This window comes from Coregonus clupeaformis, chromosome 21, assembly GCF_020615455.1.
Source record: "Coregonus clupeaformis isolate EN_2021a chromosome 21, ASM2061545v1, whole genome shotgun sequence".
NCBI classification, from domain to species: Eukaryota; Metazoa; Chordata; class Actinopteri; order Salmoniformes; family Salmonidae; genus Coregonus; species Coregonus clupeaformis.
This window is the reverse complement of record NC_059212.1, coordinates 30,288,703-30,310,424: the sequence shown is the minus strand read 5'-3', so window position 1 is coordinate 30,310,424 and position 21,722 is coordinate 30,288,703. Positions and strand designations below refer to the sequence as shown.

The following is a 21,722-nucleotide window of genomic DNA, read 5'->3' as shown; positions in this document are numbered from 1 at the left end:
AAAAATCATACAATGTGATTTTCTGGATTTTTGTTTTAGATTCCGTCTCTCACAGTTGAAGTGTACCTATGATAAAAATTACAGACCTCTACATGCTTTGTAAGTAGGAAAACCTGCAAAATCGGCAGTGTATCAAATACTTGTTCTCCCCACTGTATCTTTTCATCTGACAACACTGAAGAAATGACACTTTGCTACAATGTAAAGTAGTGTGTGTACAGCTTGTATAACAGTATACATTTGCTGTCCCCTCAAAATAACTCAACACACAGCCATTAATGTCTAAACCGCTGGCAACAAAAGTGAGCTGCAGCACGGTGGCCAAGACCATACAGCGGTTTAACAGGACAGGTTCCACTCAGAACAGGCCTCGCCATGGTCAACCAAAGAAGTTGAGTGCACGTGCTCAGTGTCATATCCAGAGGTTGTCTTTGGGAAATAGACGTATGAGTGCTGCCAGCATTGCTGCAGAGGTTGAAGGGGTGGGGGGTCAGCCTGTCAGTGCTCAGACCATACGCCGCACACTGCATCAAATTGGTCTGCATGGCTGTCGTCCCAGAAGGAAGCCTGGGACGACAGGCCTGGGACTACATGATTCCATATGTGTTATTTCATAGTTTTGATGGCTTCACTATTATTCTACAATGTAGAAAATAGTAAAAATAAAGAAAAACCCTTGAATGAGTAGGTGTGTCCAAACGTTTGACTGGTACTATATATATACAGTGAGGGAAAAAAGTATTTAATCCCCTGCTGATTTTGTAAGTTTGCCCACTGACAAAGACATGATCAGTCTATAATTTTAATGGTAGGTTTATTTGAACAGTGAGAGACAGAATAACAACAACAAAATCCAGAAAAATGCATGTCAAAGATGTTATAAATTGATTTGCATTTTAATGAGGGAAATAAGTATTTGACCCCTCTGCAAAACATGACTTAGTACTTGGTGGCAAAACCCTTGTTGGCAATCACAGAGGTCAGACGTTTCTTGTAGTTGCCCACCAGGTTTGCACACATCTCAGGAGGGATTTTGTTCCACTCCTCTTTGCAGATCTTCTCCAAGTCATTAAGGTTTCGAGGCTGACGTTTGGCAACTCGAACCTTCAGCTCCCTCCACACATTTTCTATGGGATTAAGGTCTGGACACTGGCTAGGCCACTCCAGGACCTTAATGTGCTTCTTCTTGAGCCACTCCTTTGTTGCCTTGGCCGTGTGTTTTGGGTCATTGTCATGCTGGAATACACATCCACGACCCATTTTCAATGCCCTGGCTGAGGGAAGGAGGTTCTCACCCAAGATTTGACGGTACATGGCCCCGTCCATCGTCCCTTTGATGCGGTGAAGTTGTCCTGTCCCCTTAGCAGAAAAACACCCCCAAAGCATAATGTTTCCACCTCCATGTTTGATGTGGGGATGGTGTTCTTGGGGTCATAAGCAGCATTCCTCCTCTTCCAAACACGGCGAGTTGAGTTGATGCCAAAGAGCTCCATTTTGGTCTCATCTGACCACAACACTTTCACCCAGTTTTCTTCTGAATCATTCAGATTTTCATTGGCAAACTTCAGACGGCCCTGTATATGTGCTTTCTTGAGCAGGTGAACCTTGCGGGCGCTGCAGGATTTCAGTCCTTCACGGCGTAGTGTGTTACCAATTGTTTTCTTGGTGACTATGGTCCCAGCTGCCTTGAAATCATTGACAAGATCCTCCCGTGTAGTTCTGGGCTGATTCCTCACCGTTCCCATGATCATTGCAACTCCACGAGGTTAGATCTTGCATGGAGCCCCAGGCCGAGGGAGATTGACAGTTATTTTGTGTTTCTTCCATTTGCGAATAATCGCACCAACTGTTGTCACCTTCTCACCAAGCTGCTTGGCGATGGTCTTGTAGCCCATTCCAGCCTTGTGTAGGTCTACAATCTTGTCCCTGACATCCTTGGAGAGCTCTTTGGTCTTGGCCATGGTGGAGAGTTTGGAATCTGATTGATTGATTGCTTCTGTGGACAGGTGTCTTTTATACAGGTAACAAGCTGTGATTAGGAGCACTCCCTTTAAGAGTGTGCTCCTAATCTCAGCTCATTACCTATATAAAAGACACCTGGGAGCCAGAAATCTTTCTGATTGAGAGGGGGTCAAATACTTATTTCCCTCATTAAAATGCAAATCAATTTATAAAATTGTTGTTGTTATTCTGTCTCTCACTGTTCAAATAAACCTACCATTAAAATTATAGACTGATCATTTCTTTGTCAGTGGGCAAACGTATAAAATCAGTAGGGGATCAAATACTTTTTTCCCCTCACTGTATATATATATATAAATAAAACATTTACAAAAAACAAACATGATGCAATGCTTGGATATTAGTTTTTTGTTTTATCTAGAATTTTGGCTGCTAAACAAAAACTATTTCAGTGAGGTATATTTCAGACTTCGCTTGTGATATTTGAATTTCACCATCTACAGAGTAGTAATCATCCTTTAGCTTACCCTGCTAATCCTTTCTCCACTGTAAAGTGAACGTTTTCCTCCTTTTCTCACTCCCCCCTCTTTCCCTTCTCCTCTCTTTCTCACTTCAGGAGAAGAGGATAAGCTCCCTGGATGCAGCCAACTCTCGGCTAATGAGTGCCCTGACACAGGTGAAGGAGCGCTATAGCATGCAGAACCTGCGCAACGGCCTCTCGCCAACCAACCCCACAAAACTGTCAATCACTGAGAACGGAGAGTTCAAAAACAGCAGCTGCTGATCGAGTCGGACAGTGTGAGATGGTGTGATGGTCACACTCTCTCCATGCACACAGACCAATTACCTGTGGCTCTACAAGGAATGTCTAGATATTAATGTAAATAGCTTGTATCTTGTATTGGTTGTGTACAGAGATGATACTGGAAAGACGTGTCTTTTGAAGACGTGAACAGGGGGATCAACTGTTGTCATCAAATAGCGAATTGGTGTTTTATAAATGACATTATTCCCATATGCAGTCAAATGCAGTTTTAAAAAGATTTTAAGGATTCCCTAATTAAGAGATGATATATTGAGGAGATGTACATATCATAAAGGGGGTTTGTTGAAATAAAAGCACATAGTGAGCAGTTATAGCTCTAAAAACATATTGAAGTCATGATAGGAATGGAAGGGCAAAATAAACCAAAAACCGTTTTATGCACTCTGTTTTTCTAACTCTACTTTTTTATATTTTTTAACTTCTGTTTTTGTCGTCTTAAACTAGGGGCTGCATTGGTTTTGATTGGCTGATTTTGAGTATATTGGGACTGCTGCTTGCCCATTGTTAGCCGAAACCATAGGTCTTTGAGTTCAGGTTCTTATGGCCTACTGGATCTTCAAAAAAGAGTGCTCACTCCACCACCTTGCCACAGAATAGCAAATGTTATTTATTTATGTACCTTCTACTGGCAAGCCTTCAAGATCCCAAGAGAAGATTTTGTACAATTGTCAATTTAATGTCAATAACTACTGTTTAAAATAGTCTGTTGTTTTCTGTTCTCACCCATCCAGCCCCCCCACACTTTTTTGTTGCACAAAGAAATTGTATGAACTGGTTTATGTCAATGATAGCGTATCTGTCAGTTGTTGAGAATAAAAACTGCCTGTAACATTGTGTATGTTTTGCATTTATGACTTTTATATGGTTTGTAATTCAACTACAGTGCTAAAGCACATTCATATTTGCAGTGCTTGACTTGGGCAGGAGCTCACAGGAGCTGAGTACCAGCACCTCAAATGTTCTACTGCTTGAGCTCCTGCACCTAAATATAAACAGGAGCTGCACCTATTTCAGTTCAAATCAAGATCTGCATATTTGTGGAGTCATTACATAAATCCGCTTTATAAAGATTATTTTGTTATTGTTACTTTGTAAAATGTGACTTGATCAGTGAACTACAGTTAGTAGAACGGGGTATGAGAAAAATACTTGTAAGCTTGACGCGAAGGCCTCAATTACCGATGAAAGGTGGTAGGTTTAAGCCTAGGCAGACGGGTTGCTACCCACGTTGCCCTAGATCTGGGATTTTCAGTCCGGCAACTGGTCATCATTCTATCCATAGATTCTAATTACTAATGATATGGTTCTACCGCGAGGGGGCTCTCTGGCTGGCTGTCTCGTATGCGCCCCAGGCAACGATTATCTCCTCTTCGTCTCTGGCCCCCAGTTAGTGCTCTCATGTCAAGGTTTGTTTTTGCTAGCCGGCTCGTTTGAAGAAAGTCTTTGGTGGAGCTCGAGTGGGTAAAATGAGCAAAGTACAAATACAATTTGTACTAATTGTGTCAAATGTATTTAGCTAGCTGGTCATGTCTATAATTTCCATGCAACATTCGTTAACGTTAGTACAGAAGCTTAAGCTTCTAAACGAGCTAACGTTACCCACTTGATTTAGCTAGCTAGTTTTTTGTGTATCTTTCAGCTAATGTTAGCCTAGCTGGCTAGGTAGGTATACACTTTTTTTTGTCTGACCTAGCTGACTATGCATGCATTTTAGTTGACACTACTGCCAGTTAGGACTTGGCAAAAAATTTTAAATACCATTGCATTTGATTTAGCCAGCGTCGAATCAATGAATACACGTTAACGGGAATCCACATCTGGTTAACAAACGTTAGCTAGCTAAGCTAGCACCCTGAGCTTGGATTGTCTGGTGTTATCAACAAAGTAATTGAGTCATTGTTGATACAAGTCAGTACGTTAGCTGAGTTTACTCAACTCCACATTACAGGGATCTAAACTAAAACTCATTAGTCAGTTTCTTTGAATAAAGTCAGAACGTAAGAGGCGAAGCGAGAGGGTTTACTCCGCCCAACATCTGTCCACGAAAATGAGTTATTTTTGTATGGACGTCAGTGTCGAATTTGGTAATAGCTTATTTGATCGAATTGAGGTTTCGTAATTGTTAGGTTGTTACAAATGCACTGTAATAAGTGGACGCACGTGGCATTTCGTCAACTTTGGAAGAAACTACTTTATAACGGAGTTGTGCCTGTTCACACGCGTATCTGCCCTCTCATTGGCTAGAATGGTCCCACCTGATCTCGCCCACCATCGTCTGCCTTCCATCGTTGAGAACACGTATTTCCATTATTAGAGCAGTCACTCGACTATCTTGTCAATATAATAGACCATCTTTGATAAAGTCGATGGTCTTGTTCGACATTGCAGGCGACTGCCGACTGACTGATCTACAAAGAACAATGCATCATAAATAAGTAATTATTATTTGCATGTCAGTCACAATTTACCTATGAACCTTACGGTTTTGATCCACTCGAACACGGCCAATTAATCCCTGTTCCAACAGAGATCCACAAATCCGCCATGGCAGACATCAAGAACTTCCTGTATGCTTGGTGTGGGAAGAAGAAACTTACACCCAGCTATGACATTCGAGCAGCTGGAAACAAAAACCGACATAAGTTTCTGTGTGAGGTCAGTTTTATACTTTAAAATGTGTCTGCATCAGCAATGATCGGGTAAATAACATCTAACAACATTCCAATTTTGACATATATTATTCCTCTTCCAAGGTACATATTGAGGGATTCAACTACACTGGAATGGGAAACTCCACCAATAAGAAGGATGCCCAGGCAAATGCTGCCAGAGACTTTGTGAATTATCTTGTCCGAGCTGGAGAAATGAATGCAGCTGAAGTCCCAGCCCTTGGGGTCAGCTATTAACATATTTCACCTAATGCTTTTTTATAATTCAAGATAAAACATTTTGTCATGCACACGTTGATACCGTATAAAAAAATTATTTTCATATTAACAGGCAAGTGTACCTGACTTAAGTGAGCCTAACTGTGGGGGAGGAGGAGGGGGTGATGGAGGCAACGTCGGCTTTGGAAGTCTTCCTCCAAGTGGACCTATCCCACCTCACCTGGTTGTGAAAGCTGAGCAAGGTACTAGACTGACTTCACCAAATGTCTGTATAGTCTATGTTCTGTGAACTCCATTCCTATGGTGTCATAACTAATCTTGTTGTTTAGCTGTTGCTTCAGCGAATGTACCTTCTGGACCAGTCCCAGGTGTCACTGGTTTGGGATATTCGGGAGGTGGTGGTGGAGGCAATTATTCTGGAGGTGGTGGAAACAGCAATGCGCCGTGGGATCGTGGGGCCAATCTGAAGGACTACTACTCAAAGAGAGATGAGCAAGAGGCGCAGGCGGTAGGACCTGTCAATTCACAATTTTTATAAAGCATTGGGGTTTCATGTCTATCATTAGCTAAATTAATTTGTAACCTAGTTCATCAGGAGTATTGCTCCACCGCGTTCATGACAAACCAAATAGTTTAGGCTTAGACATACATTAGTTTTGTGGACTGTATGTTTTTCTGCTGGACTGCTATGGAGACAGAGCCCTCATGGGTGTGCGGTTAACACCTGAGAGATCTCGGTGAAGTCATTTTGGAGCTATTTCTACTTCAACCATAGAGATCCTATAATCCAATAATTAGTTATAGGATTTCTATGACCTCAAACAATACCTAGTACAATATTGATCCTATTTGAATTTAACTGGACTAAGAAATTCTGAATATAAAAGGTAGTGGACATGTGATGCCAGAAGTCACAACCCTACTTGTCAAGACATGTGGCATCCTTTAGGCTGCACTAAAGTTGTCACATGGTTGCATCCACAATGGGGGATGGAATGGGCATAGTATTGTGTGGTTTTGATTTCTGGTGTCATTTGTTCCACTAGGCGTGGGACAGTCTGGCTGAGGTGATAAGGTTGATTGTTGATTGAAGTCTGGCAGAAAAACATGCTGGCTCCCCCAAGTTATCATCAGAGTGGACAATGGACTTGTCAAGCTCCGAGGTCAGTTGGTCCAATGTTTGATACATGTTTTATCAACTGTAAAAGCATGACAGTTACACATCATTCTGAATTCAGATACATTATGCTTAGTAACATTATGGATGATGGTGTTTTTTCACTTCTACTTTAGGAGCTTTTATTGCTGAGATGCAGTTGTTTGTAAGACAGCTTGGTAGAAGTAAGTGCCAACGTTTTCATTCAACTCAAACTGAATTGTCTATTGGATGTAAACTGCTTTGTTTAAATGTCTGTAGATGAGTCTCAGAAAGATTAGATATTTCCAAGTTCTGGAGAAAATGTTAACAATGACAAAGTTGTTTAGTAGCTGTCTGGAGATGACTTCACATGCAGAGTTAAGAAATACATTTTAATTTGTTTTGTAGATATAATTGCCCGTGAGCATGGCTCTAACAAGAAGCTGGCAGCCCAGTCCTCTGCATTGTCTATCGTCCGTCAACTTTACCATCTGGGTGTCATTGAGTCTTATACTGGCAGTACTAAGAAGAAAGAGGGGGAAATTGTAAGTAACGTGTTTTACTGCTGAAAGAATAGTTATTCACTTATTTGGAGTTAGTACATTTGTTTAATAATGACAGGGTCTTTATGTTGTATGCTTTGTGTTTGTTTTAACCTATGGTTGGTTGAACCTTGGTGTCTTCACAGTTGGAGGCTTTTGAGGTGAATGTGGTGGATGATCTGCAACATCAGCTACAGAGTATGGCCCAAGAACTGGGTGTTGTAATTCCACCTCCAGTAAGTCTCATTTATATGATGACATTTATTAACCGTTATACCGTTTCAATTAGTATCCATCCTGTTGCACAGAAAAGTAAAGTACTGTATGTGATTGATATGAGTGTGACCTTGATTATGAGGATTATGAGTTAAACATTTTGCCTGTCCCCAGCCACCTGATCCAAGTACCCCAGTGTCCCTAGTCCAAGGGAAGATGGCTGTGTTTGAGCCCTCCCAGAGACAGAGCTTGGCCGGGGTGGTGCCCTGGTCCCCTCCGCAAGTCAACTGGAATCCCTGGACCAGCAGCAATATCGACGAGGGCCCACTAGCATTTGTGAGTCAGACTTGTTTCTAGCTGTACATTTACTAAAAGAAATGCAACAATATACAGTGAGGGAAAAAAGTATTTGATCCCCTGCTGATTTTGTACGTTTGCCCACTGACAAAGAAATGATCAGTCTATAATTTGAATGGTAGGTTTATTTGAACAGTGAGAGACAGAATAACAACAACAAAATCCAGAAAAACGCATGTACATTTTTTTATAAATTGATTTGCATTTTAATGAGGGAAATAAGTATTTGACCCCCTCTCAATAAGAAAGATTTCTGGCTCCCAGGTGTCTTTTATATAGGTAACGAGCTGAGATTAGGAGCACACTCTTAAAGGGAGTGCTCCTAATCACAGCTTGTTACCTGTATAAAAGATACCTGTCCACAGAAGCAATCAATCAATCAGATTCCAAACTCTCCACCATGGCCAAGACCAAAGAGCTCTCCAAGGATGTCAGGGACAAGATTGTAGACCTACACAAGGCTGGAATGGGCTACAAGACCATCGCCAAGCAGCTTGTTGAGAAGGTGACAACAGTTGGTGCGATTATTCGCAAATGGAAGAAACACAAAAGAACAGTCAATCTCCCTCGGCCTGGGGCGCCATGCAAGATCTCACCTCATGGAGTTGCAATGATCATGAGAACGGTGAGGAATCAGCCCAGAACTACATGGGAAGATCTTGTCAATGATCTCAAGGCAGCTGGGACCATAGTCACCAAGAAAACAATTGGTAACACACTACGCCGTTAAGGACTGAAATGCCAATGAACATCTGAATGATTCAGAGGAGAACTGGGTGAAAGTGTTGTGGTCAGATGAGACCAAAACGGAGCTCTTTGGCATCAACTCAACTCGCCATGTTTGGAGGAGGAGGAATGCTGCCTATGACCCCAAGAACACCATCCCCACCGTCAAACATGGAGGTGGAAACATTATGCTTTAGGGGTGTTTTTCTGCGAAGGGGACAGGACAACTTCACCGCATCAAAGGGACGATGGACGGGGCCATGTACCATCAAATCTTGGGTGAGAACCTCCTTCCCTCAGCCAAGGCATTGAAAATGGGTTGTGGATGCTTATTCCAGCATGACAATGACCCAAAACACACAGCCAAGGCAACAAAGGAGTGTCTCAAGAAGAAGCACATTAAGTTCCTGGAGTGGCCTAGCCAGTCTCCAGACCTTAATCCCATAGAAAATCTGGAGGGAGCTGAAGGTTCGAGTTGCCAAACGTCAGCCTCGAAACCTTAATGACTTGGAGAAGATCTGCAAAGAGGAGTGGGACAAAATCCCTCCTGAGATGTGTGCAAACCTGGTGGCCAACTACAAGAAACGTCTGACCTCTGTGATTGCCAACAAGGGTTTTGCCACCAAGTACTAAGTCATGTTTTGCAGAGGGGTCAAATATTTATTTCCCTCATTAAAATGCAAATCAATTGATAACATTTTTGACATATGTTTTTCTGGCTTTTTTTGTTGTTATTCTGTCTCTCACTGTTCAAATAAACCTACCATTAAAATTATAGACTGATCATGTCTTTGTCAGTGTCTTCTGAAACTCGTCAGTCTATTCTTGTTCTGACAAATTAAGGCTATTCCATGCGAGAAATTGCCAAGAAACTGAAGATCACGTATAACGCTGTGTACTACTCCCTTCACAGAACAGCGCAAACTGGCTCTAACCAGAATAGAAAGAGGAGTGGGAGGCCCCGGTGCACAACTGAGCAAGAGGACAAATACATTAGTGTCTAGTTTGAGAAACAGACACCTCACAGGCAGCTTAATTAAATAGTACCCACAAAACACCAGTCTCAACGTCAACAGTGAAGAGGCGACTCCGGGATGCTGACCTTCTAGGCAGAGTTGCAAAGAAAAAGCCATATCTCAGTCTGGCCAATAAAAATAAAAGATTAAGATGGGCAAAAGAACACACACTGGACAGAGGAAGATTGGAAAAAAAGTGTTATGGAAAGACGAATCGAAGTTTGAGGTGTTCGCATCACAAAGAACATTTGTGAGACGCAGACCAAATTAAAAGATGCTGGAGGAGTACTTGATGCCTTCTGTCGAGCATGGTGGAGGCAATGTGATGGTCTGGGGCTGCTTTGTTGGTGGTAAAGTGGGAGATTTGTACAGGGTAAAAGGGATCTTGAAGAAGGAAGGCTATCACTCCATTTTGCAATGCCATGCCATACCCTGTGGACGGCGCTTGATTGGAGCCAATTTCCTCCTACAACAGGACAATGACCAAAAGCACAGCTCCAAGCTATGCAATAACTATTTAGGGAAGAAGCAGTCAGCTGGTATTCTGTCAATAATGGAGTGGCCAGCACAGTCACCGGATCGCAACCCTATTGAGCTGTTGTGGGAGCATGGAAAACAAGGACATTTCTAAGTGACCAAACTTTTGAACGGTAGTGTATATATTTTTGACAATTTGGAACAGTGTAAACACTACTAAATCAATTATAAATAATACCAGAGAATTAAGTTGGTTTCCCCTCTCCTCACTTTTCTTAGACAATTAAGGCAAGGGCTGTTTTCTCGTCTCCTAACTCTGCTGCTGCCTCCGCCGCATTGTTCTCAACACCAATATGCTGCTTAACTTTGCTATTATGCACATAGCAACATGGTCTAGGAAAAGGCACCAATTGAACAGCGCACTGATGTTTCAGAACCAACCACGGACAGCGACCACTATCCAACGCGGGAGAAAGCACATTTGTGATAAAATAATAAAAATGGTATTTGTGTTGCACCATTGTTCTTACATAATATAACAATATACAATTTCAGTAGCACATGGCTTAGACTGATGGACTGTACCATCCCCACGGCCTCCACAATGGATCAGTCCACTCAGACATGCACGAATCAGACAGGTGTCTTGTACACAATTATTTTTTTGTTTGTTTTTTTGCTAATGCTCGACTTTAGAAGTCTCGGTCGACCAACGGCCTATTGACCAAACAATCGACCAGTCAAATAAATGGGGTCAGCCCTAAGCAGAAGACGCATTGAATTGTATTGATATTGTCATGTTAATGCCTTCGGAAAGTATTCCGACTTTTTCCACATTTTGTTACATTACAACCTCATTATAAAATGGATTAAATTGTTTTTTCCCCTCATCAATCTATGCACAATACCCCATAATGACAAAGCAAAAACAGCTTTTAGAAACATTTGCTAATTTTTTGAAAAAACTATTACATTTACATAAGTAAGTTGAAGCACTTTTGGCAGCGATTACAGCCTTGAGGCTTCTTGGGTATGACAATACAAGGTTAGCACACCTGTATTTGGGGAGTTTCTCCCATTCTTCTCTGCATATCCTCTCAAGCTCTGTCAGGTTGGATGGGGAGTGTTGCTGCACAGCTATTTTCAGGTCTCTCGACATGTTTGATCGGGTTCAAGTACGGGCTCTGGTTGGGCCACTCAAGGACAGTGAGAGACTTGTCCCGAAGCCACTCCTGTGTTGTCTTGGCTGTGTGCTTAGGGTCGTTGTCCTGTTGGACGGTGAACCTTCGCCCCAGTCTGAGGTCCTGAGCGCTCTAGAGCAGGTTTTCATCAAGGATCTCTCTGTACTTTGCTCCATTCATTTTTGCCTCGATCCTGACTAGTCTCCCAGTCCCTGCCGCTGGAAAACATTACATTTACATCATCCCCACAGCATGATGCTACCACTACCATGCTTCACCGTAGGGATGGTGCCAGGTTTCCTCCAGAAGTGACGCTTGGCATTCAGGCCAAAGAGGTCAATCTTGGTTTCATCAGACAAGAGAATCTTGTTTCTCATGGTCAGAGTCCTTTAGATGCCTTTTGGCAAACTCCAAGTGGGCTGTCATGTGCCTTTTACTGAGGAGTGGCTTCTGTCTGGCCACTCTACCATAAAGGCCTGATTGGTGGACTGCTGCAGAGATGGTTGTCCTTCTGGAAGTTTCTCCCATCTCCACAGAGGAACTCTGGATCTCTGTCAGAGTGACCATCGGGTACTTGGTCACCTCCCTGACCAAGGCCCTTCTCCCCCGATTGCTCAGTTTGGCCAGCTCTAGGAAGAGTCTTGGTGTTTCCAAACTTCTTCCATTTAAGAATGATGGAGGTCACTGTGTTCTTGGGGACCTTTAATGCTGCGGACATTTTTTGGTACCCTTCCCCAGAGCTGTGCCTCAACACAATCCTGTCTCGGAGCTCTACGGACATTTCCTTCGACCTCATGGGTTGGTTTTTACTCTGACATGCACTGTCAACTGTGTGACCTTTATATAGACAGGTGTGACCTTTATATAGACAGGTGTGTGCCTTTCCAAATTATGTCCAATCAATTGAATTTGCCACAGGTGGATTCCAAGTTGTAGAAACATCTCAAGGTTGATCAATGGAAACAGGATGCTCCTGAGCTCAATTTCGAGTCTCTTAGCAAAGGGTCTGAATACTTATGTAAATAAGGTATTTCTTTTTTTGATTTTTAATACATTTGCTAACATTTCTAAAAACCTGTTGCTTTGTCATTATTGGGTATGGTGTGTAGATTGCTGAGGATTTTTATTTAATCAATTTTAGAATAAGGCTGTAACAAAGTGTGGAAAACGGAAGGGGTCTGAATACTTTCCGAAGGCACTGTATAGCATAAGTTGATCTGTATTGCTCTATTTCTAGGTGTGTTACTGCGGAAGCTGGAAGCAGGTATTCGTGGGATCAGCCATGTGATTGTGGATGAAATCCACGAGAGAGACATCAATGTGCGTATAGCTGATGATCCCCCAAATCAGAATCATTAGGGGCAGTTGCCCCTGATACAGATTGAGCGCACTCAATGGAGAATCTACATTGAGAATTATTATTATTTGTAGTCCAGGACTAGGCTTAATCTGTATCAGGGAAATCAGCCCTCTGTGTACTAAATATAGAATAACTCATGTTTACTTTTCAGACTGACTTCCTCATGGTGGTGCTGAGGGACGTGGTCCAGACATACCCAGAGGTGCGCATCATCCTCATGTCGGCCACCATCGACACCACCATGTTCAGAGAGTACTATTTCAACTGCCCCGTCATCGAGGTGTTCGGCCGCACATTCGCAGTACAAGGTAAGAGAGCTCAGTCAAATGGAGCTTGCACACTTTCTTAAATCAATCTAACCTTTATATGATCTAGTTTATGGGCTTGTAATGGATAGGTCTAAGGTGTTTCTAACAAAGTACTTTTTGGAAGATTGCATTCAGATGACTCATTTTATTTCTCCTCTGAGTGATAGAAAGAGGAAGGACAAGGATGAGGAAGGAGGAGATGAAGAGGTATGGGACAATACTTTATCCTCGGTCTCAAGCACAGAGGACCATTTCATTTAACCACAGTTTCTTGTTCAACGGAAGTGTGGTCTTTGTATATGTTTGACTTCCTCTTGTTTGTCACAGGCCAACTGTAATGTGATATGTGGGCCAGAGTACACCCCAGAGACTAAGCGCTCCATGGCCCAGATTAATGAGAAGGAGACTCCCTTTGAGCTGGTGGAGGCCCTGCTGAAGTACATCGAGACCCTCTAGGTGGCCGGGGCCGTGCTCGTCTTCCTGCCCGGCTGGAACCTCATCTACTCCATGCAGAAACACCTGGAGATGAACCCACACTTTGGTGTGTTTTCTCGCTACTAATCCCTGGTTCTACTATAGAAATGCTATTGGTCAAAGTATTTGGATTGATATCAACAAATGCATTGTCATTTTAGTCTCAAATCACCCAAGTTTCTCCCTTTGAAATGCTGTTGGTCCTAATTGTAATGATAACAGTAAATTGACTTGCTTTTTATTTTTGTTTCACCCAGGAAGTCAAGGGTACCTGATTCTACCACTCCACTCTCAGATCCCCAGAGAAGAGCAAAGAAGGGTATTTGAGCCTTTGCCTGAAAACATCACCAAGGTCAGTCAGTCTGGGTCCTAGGGTTTTTCCTGTATTGGTGTTTAATGTTGCGTATATGTTATTCATTTTTTATCCTTTTCAGGTGATCTTGTCAACAAACATCGCAGAGACCAGTATTACCATCAATGATGTAGTATACGTCATCGACTCTTGCAAGTACCGTATTTTCCGCACTATAAGGCGCACCGGAGTATAAGCCGCAGCAGCTAAATTGAATGATATTGAATGATGTGTACATATATAAGCCGCACTGGACTATAAGCCGCAGGTGTTTTAATGTTTAATTACCAAATGTAAGGGTTCGTGCACAGAGGGGATTGTCGGGAAAGAGACAAACTGTCTCGCTCTCGTAATGTCTGTCTGTCTTGCTCTCGTTCTGTCTCTCGTTCTGTCTCTCGTACCACTCTCGGTTCCACTTTTACTTTTGCGCGCTACCTGTCTCACTCTTTTCCGGCCTCCAGCTTTTCCTGCTGGAGCCCGCCGCTTAAAGGTGGGGGGCGCGGACCGGTCATAGAGCCCATAGAGTTAAAGTTGGTGGACTGTAACCTGTAAAATCCATAGATTTAGGAGGTCTTCTAGTGGCCGTTAGCTGTAAAAATCCATAGATTAGCCGCACCGTTATATAAGCCGCAGGGTCGAAAAATTGGAAAAAAGGCGCGGCTTATAGTCCGAAAATTACGGTAATATAGGACTAGAATTAGATGCAGAAGGCTTTCACTTCTCTTCACGAAGATTGAATGGTTATGGTCTGAATAACTAACTACTATAACCTACCGCCATCGCGTGTTCGCTCTTTTTTTAAACTAACCGTGAGTTCTATAATCCCCTCTGTGCACGAACCCTTACATTTGGTAATTAAACATTAAAACACCTGCGGCTTATAGTCCAGTGCGGCTTATATATGTACACATCATTCAATATCATTCAATTTAGTTGCTCCGCAGCGTCCTGCTTCCCAGAGCCCTTCATCAATGATGGCAAGCGCTTGCGCTACGTGCACCGCAACTTTGCTGGCACCCGCTTCTCAGACCACGTGGCACTGCTGTCAGTCTTCCAGGCTTGGGACGATGTGAGGTGAGTCCTGGCTTCATAGAAACATGCTTTTATATTATTATTATTATTATTATTAAACATGCAACATGTACATCTAGAAAACAACCAATTCCCTCTTATGGATTAGAATGAAACACTCCTATTCTCTCTCACTACCTGGAAAATGAAGGTTATAACGGCTTGTTAACTTTATTGTAGAATGGGAGGTGAGGATGCAGAGTCCAGATTCTGTGAACACAAGAGGCTCAACATGTCCACACTGAGGATGACCTGGGAGGCCAAAGTGCAGCTGAAGGAGATCCTCATCAACTCTGGCTTCCCTGAGGGTAAATTATGTCTGTCTCAAATGGCCTATGGGTCCTGGTCAAAAGTAGTGCACTTTATTGGGAATAGGGTGCCATGTGAACAACCCAATTTGTGTTGCAATATTGGCATAATATACAATCACATTTGAAATAGTTTGCTGTTTTTTGTCTTTTCATTAGGGTGCTTGATGACACAGATGTTCAACAACGTTGGACCCGACAACAACCTTTACGTGGTCATCTCTCTCCTGACATACGGCTCCTATCCCAATGTGTGCTACCACAAGGAGAAGAGGAAGATTCTCACCACAGAGGGGCGCAATGCCCTCATCCATAAATGCTCAGTCAACTGCCCCTTCAGCAGCCAGGACATGACCTACCCATCACCGTTCTTCGTCTTTAGCGAAAAGGTATGATCTCAAATTAGAAGTTGTCAACATCTACATAATATGAATACACTGGTGTGTCAAAGGTTTTACTCTTCTATAGGTTATTTCTATGCTTAAATGTGAGCTAACGGGGTCACTCTGTCAGTGTTCGATGACAATCTATGATTGTAAATTGGGGTACAATTCAGTCTGACTGCACGCAACCAATTAACACTACTACTACAATTCATGACCACTGGTCTTTTTGTTTTCCACCAGATACGGACTCGAGCCATCTCCGCCAAAGGAATGACACTAGTCAGCCCACTCCAGCTGATCTTGTTTGCCTCCAAGAAAATCACATCAAACGGGGAAATCATTGAACTGGATGATTGGTGAGTGTAGCTACTGTCTTTAAAGTGGTGCAATAGTGGAAACATGTTTTTTCCTGCATATTTACTTACAATACTGAAAAGGGTTTTGGATGAAGCATGAAAATTGTGAGGTGAAGCAGATAAAACCACCATCTGTATTCACAGGATAAAACTGAAGATACCTCATGACGTGGCTGGCTGCATAGCGGCTCTGAGGGCTGGAATGGAGGCCCTTGTTGTGGAAGTCACCAAAGACCCTGAGTACATCAGACAGCTGGACCCCACAAACGAGCGCATGCTCAACATCATCCGCCAAATCTCCAAGCCCTCCGCAGCCGGGCTTAACCTCATGGTCAACAATCTACGGTAAGATCAACATGACAGATTAGACTTCTCAGTTCAGGGGAGTAGGAAAATATCCCAAATGGCACCCTTTTCCCTACATAGTGCACTACTTTTGACCAGAGCCCTAGCAGCCATAGTCCGATAAACATCAACAAACATAACATACCATACATACTTGTAGTGAAGCCATGTAGTGGCAATATTGGATTAGTTTATTCTGTGTAGGTTATCAACATTTGTGCACAGTATAATCTACTCCACTGATTGAGTAATAGGACAGCATATTACTTTTTTCAGTTGTGAAATATGTCTGTTTTGAATAACGAATACAGCTGGTTTACATGTTTTTCTGTCTTTATCAGTTTTGGCGATGGTCCACGTCCTCCTAAGATGGGCAGGTTTGATGGAGGTGGAGGAGGGTACCGAGGTGGAGGATACAGAGGTGGAGGAGGAAGTAACAGGAGGCGGCGGCGGATACCAGGGCGGCGGCGGCGGATACCGTGGAGGTGGTGGATACAGGGGTGGTGAGGGATATTAGAGCATTTGAAGTGTAACATTTTGGATGTTGTGTATAAAAATGCATAGTATGACCTTATTAGGAGCATGATGTTTGTTTATTTGACTAATATTACAAACGTTTCTGTAAGGATGTTTTGTTTTAGTTGTGCATTTTGTGAACCCCCACCACCACCACTTTGAAGTCAAGGTTATTGGCCCACATATTATACATTGGGTATTTAAATCTACTGGAATTAGGCATCAACAAATGTAAGTATTTGCTGTACAGATCATCCATTCTCTGTATTATCTTTTAGACTGACTCATTGGATTAGTTTGTATTTGTTAGTGTTAAATATTTCATTTCATGAGCCTCATTTTGTCAATAATTTATAACTGAAAGACGATCATTAAAGAAATCAATTCAATAAAATACTTTTCCCCAACACTGGCAGATTTCCTTGGCATTTCCTCTGAAGGCACACAAAGGAGCACAATTTTGGAAAAAAATTCATGAATTGTTCATATAAAGTGTACGTTTATGGGGCCAGTGCATAAAATAGCTTTTAACTTTATAGTTCATTGAAATGGATATGAACACAAGATAAATTATCCAACACAATCGCCTTAAGTAGTAACATCTGTTACATGGCAAGATACTGAGCAAACAGCTACATTCAATAGGGAATTGTCTGTCAAAGGTCTGGTTACTTCAACTTGTTTTAACCATTGTGTACAACACATTTACGCTGCAATCCTAGACTCAGGAATTCACCTACATCGCCCTTGGTGTTGTACTCCAGTTTGTTGGTGGTGATCTCCAAGCTGAGTTTCTGCAGGGCTTTGGAAAGATGATCTGTCTCGTTCTTGTCGCCACTGGCTGTCTGCTCCAGGTCCTCACTCAATTTTTACAGATTGTCAGGAACAAGAATGGTCACGCCATAACCGTGGTTATCATGAATGTGGTTGTCGATGAGCTTCAGCTGGGGCTGAGGGAGAAGCTGAATAGAAAGCACATTTCATGTTACTGATCAATCCTTGGTTTTCTACTTGAGTCGACACAGACATAAGTGAGGTTTTTCACTATGGTGACGCTTACATCATCCACCTTTTTAAATTGGGTCTCTGCTTTACTATGCCACATTAATTACACTTACAACACCACTATCACAGATTTATCATGCTGCTGACAATCGAGGGTTCCTCCTTGATTTAAACACTTTAGTTGATTCATTTCCCCAGAATCCCCACTTTCCCAAGAGAGTAAGCGGCGAAGCGAGAGGTTTTACTCCACCCAAAATCTGTCCACAAAAACAAACCCATGAAGTGAGGAATTTTTGTATGGAGGTCAACGAGTGTCGAATTTGGTCAACAAAATAGAAGTTTCATAATGGTTAGGTTGTTATGAATGCACTGAGAAAAGTGGACGCACATGGCACTTTGGCAACTTTTGAAGAAAAAAAAACTATAGAGGACATGTATATAACCCTTTATAGCATAGACATAGTCATCGAGGGCTTCCACCATTTAAAAGTAGTCAACTGGGTGGGGATTCCTATGAGTTGGGAGCAATCAGCCAATGAACAGAATTGACAGCTTTAAAATGGATAGCATGGGCAGCGCCATTGACGCTATCACAGATGCTATAATGGCATAGATACTATCATAGATGCTATAATGGCATAGATACAAAGATGAGTCCTCTATCCATCTCTATGGCTTGTTGTTCACGTGCGTATCTGCCCTCTCATTGGCTAGAATGGTCTCACCTGAGCTCGCCTCCACCCACCTGCCTTCCATCTTTGACGACATGTATTTCCATTGTTAGAGCGGCACTTGACTATCTTGTCAATATAATAGACAATCTTTGCTTCCCCTTAAAGCTGCAATATGTCAACTTTTTGGGCGACCTGACCAAATTTACATAGAAAATGAGTTATAGATCTGACACTCATTGAAAGCAAGTCTAAGAAGCGGAAGAGCTGTTATATGTGTACTATTTCAGTTCTTCCCGTTCTTAAGTTTCGTTTTTGCGTCTTTTACTTTCGGTTTTTGTACACCAGCTTCAAACCGCTGGAAATACAACATTTTGGTTACTGGAAGGATATTTCACAGCGGTTTAAATGGGGTACAAAAACCGAAAGTATAAGAGGCAAAAACATAACTTGTTTTGTCACAAACTGAAATTAGGTGAACTATTTGAATTTTAGCAACCCGGAAATGGCGTAGCGATTTCTGCATATTGCACCTTTAATGTTCCATACTACGCAACCACAATGGAATTATTTAGTGCAGGGGTCTTCAACCATATGTTAGCAAAAAATAAAAATAAAATTCAAGTCTTATCAGGGGGCCGGTTCAGACCAGAGTTAAGCACGGGTAAATGCAACGTACAGTGCATTCGGAAAGTATTCAGACCCCTTGACCTTTTCCACATTTTGTTACGTTACAGCCTTATTCTAAAATGGATTAAATAAAACAATTCTCATCAATATACACACAATACCCCATAATGACAAAGCGAAAACAGGTTTTTTGATATTTTAGCTAATGTATAATTTTTTTTAAACAGATCTACCTTATTTGCATAAGTATTCAGACCCTTTGCTATGATACTTGAAATTGAGCTCAAGGTGCATTCTGTTTCCATTGATCATCCTAGAGATATTTCTACACTTGATTGGAATCCACCTGTGGTACATTCAATTGATTGGACATGATTTGGAAAGGCACACACCTGTCTACAGTGAGGGAAAAAAGTATTTGATCCCCTGCTGATTTTGTACGTTTGCCCACTGACAAAGAAATTATCAGTCTATAATTTTATGGTATGTTTATTTGAACAGTGAGAGACAGAATAACTACAAAAAAATCCAGAAAAACGCATGTCAAAAATGATATAAATTGATTTGTATTTTAATGAGAGAAATAAGTATTTGACCCCCTCTCAATCAGAAAGAATTCTGGCTCCCAGGTGTCTTTTATACAGGTAACAAACTGAGATTAGGAGCACACTCTTAAAGGGAGTGCTCCTAATCTCAGTTTGTTACCTGTATAAAAGACACCTGTCCACAGAAGCAATCAATCAATCAGATTCCAAACTCTCCACCATGGCCAAGACCAAAGAGCTCTCCAAGGATGTCAGGGACAAGATTGTAGACCTACACAAGGCTGGAATGGGCTACAAGACCATCGCCAAGCAGCTTGGTGAGAAGGTGACAACAGTTGGTGTGATTGTTCGCAAATGGAAGAAACACAAAAGAACTGTCAATCTCCCTCGACCTGGGGCTCCATGCAAGATCACACTTCGTGGAATTGCAATGATCATGAGAACGGTGAGGAATCAGCCCAGAACTACACGGGAGGATCTTGTCAATGATCTCAAGGCAGCAGGGACCATAGTCACCAAGAAAACAATTGGTAACACACTACGCCGTGAAGGACTGAAATCCTGCAGCGCCCGCAAGGTCCCCCTGCTCAAGAAAGCACATATACAGGCCCGTCTGAAGTTTGCCAATGAACATCTGAATGATTCAGAGGAGAACTGGGTGAAAGTGTTGTGGTCAGATGAGACCAAAATGGAGCTCTTTGGCATCAACTCAACTTGCCGTGTTTGGAGGAGGAGGAATGCTGCCTATGACCCCAAGAACACCATCCCCACTGTCAAACATGGAGGTGGAAACATTATGCTTTGAGGGTGTTTTTCTGCTAAGGGGACAGGACAACTTCACCGCATCAAAGGGACGATGGACGGGGCCATGTACCGTCAAATCTTGGGTGAGAACCTCCTTCCCTCAGCCAGGGCATTGAAAATGGGTCGTGGATGGGTATTTCAGCATGACAATGACCCAAAACACACGGCCAAGGCAACAAAGGAGTGGCTCAAGAAGAAGCACATTAAGGTCCTGGAGTGGCCTAGCCAGTCTCCAGACCTTAATCCCATAGAAAATCTGTGGGGGGAGCTGAAGGTTCGAGTTGCCAAACGTCAGCCTCGAAACCTTAATGACTTGGAGAAGATCTGCAAAGAGGAGTGGAACAAAATCCCTCCTGAGATGTGTGCAAACCTGGTGGCCAACTACAAGAAACATCTGACTTCTGTGATTGCCAACAAGGGTTTTGCCACCAAGTACTAAGTCATGTTTTGCAGAGGGGTCAAATACTTATTTCCCTCATTAAAATGCAAATCAATTGATAACATTTTAGACATGTGTTTTTCTGGATTTTGTTGTTGTTATTCTGTCTCTCACTGTTCAAATAAACCTACCATTAAAATTATAGACTGATCATGTCTTTGTCAGTGGGCAAACGTACAAAATCAGCAGGGGATCAAATACTTTTTCCCCCTCACTGTATATAAGGTCCCACAGGTGACAGTGCATGTCAGAGCAAAAACCAAGCCATGAGGTCGAAGGAATTGTACCGTGGAGCTCCGAAACAGGATTGTGTCGAGGCACAGATTTGGGGAAGGGTACTAAAAAATGTCTGCAGCATTGAAAGTCCCCAAGAACACAGTGGCTTCCATTATTCTTAAATGGAAGAAGTTTGGAACCACCAAGACTCTTCCTAGAGCTGGCCGCCCGGCCAAACTGAGGGGCCTTGGTCAGGGAGGTGACCAAGAACCCGATGGTCACTCTGACAGAGCTACAGAGTTCCTCTGTGGAGATGGTTGTCCTTCCGGAAGGTTCTCCCATTTCTGCAGCACTCCACCAATCAGGCCTTTATGGTAGAGTGGCCAGACAAAGCCACTCCTCAGTAAAAGGCACATGACAGCCCGCTTGGAGTTTGCCAAAAGGCATCTAAAGGACTCTCAGATCATGAGAAACAATATTATCTGGTCTGATGAAACCAAGACTGAACTCTTTGGCCTGAATGCCAAGCATCTGGAGGAAACCTGGCACCATCCCTACGGTGAAGCATGGTGGTGGCAGCATCATGCTGTGGGGATGTTTTTCAGCG

At 42.5% G+C, this 21,722-nt stretch overlaps 1 protein-coding gene and 1 pseudogene across 6 annotated transcripts in view; both read left to right on the top strand.

Moving 5' to 3' along the window:
• LOC121535202 (ras GTPase-activating protein nGAP) overlaps nt 1–3,622 on the top strand; it is a 114,656-nt gene extending 111,034 nt beyond the window's left edge. For all 6 annotated transcript variants that reach the window (XM_041842027.2, XM_041842025.2, XM_041842024.2 and 3 more), the window contains one exon: nt 2,579–3,622. In XM_041842027.2, the coding sequence (XP_041697961.2) occupies nt 2,579–2,746 (168 nt within the window). In that variant the 3' untranslated portion in view covers nt 2,747–3,622. The remainder of the gene's footprint in view (nt 1–2,578) is intronic.
• A 662-nt stretch (nt 3,623–4,284) lies between these two features.
• Nucleotides 4,285–17,212, top strand: LOC121534826 (annotated as a pseudogene).
• The last annotated feature ends 4,510 nt before the right edge of the window (nt 17,213–21,722 follow it).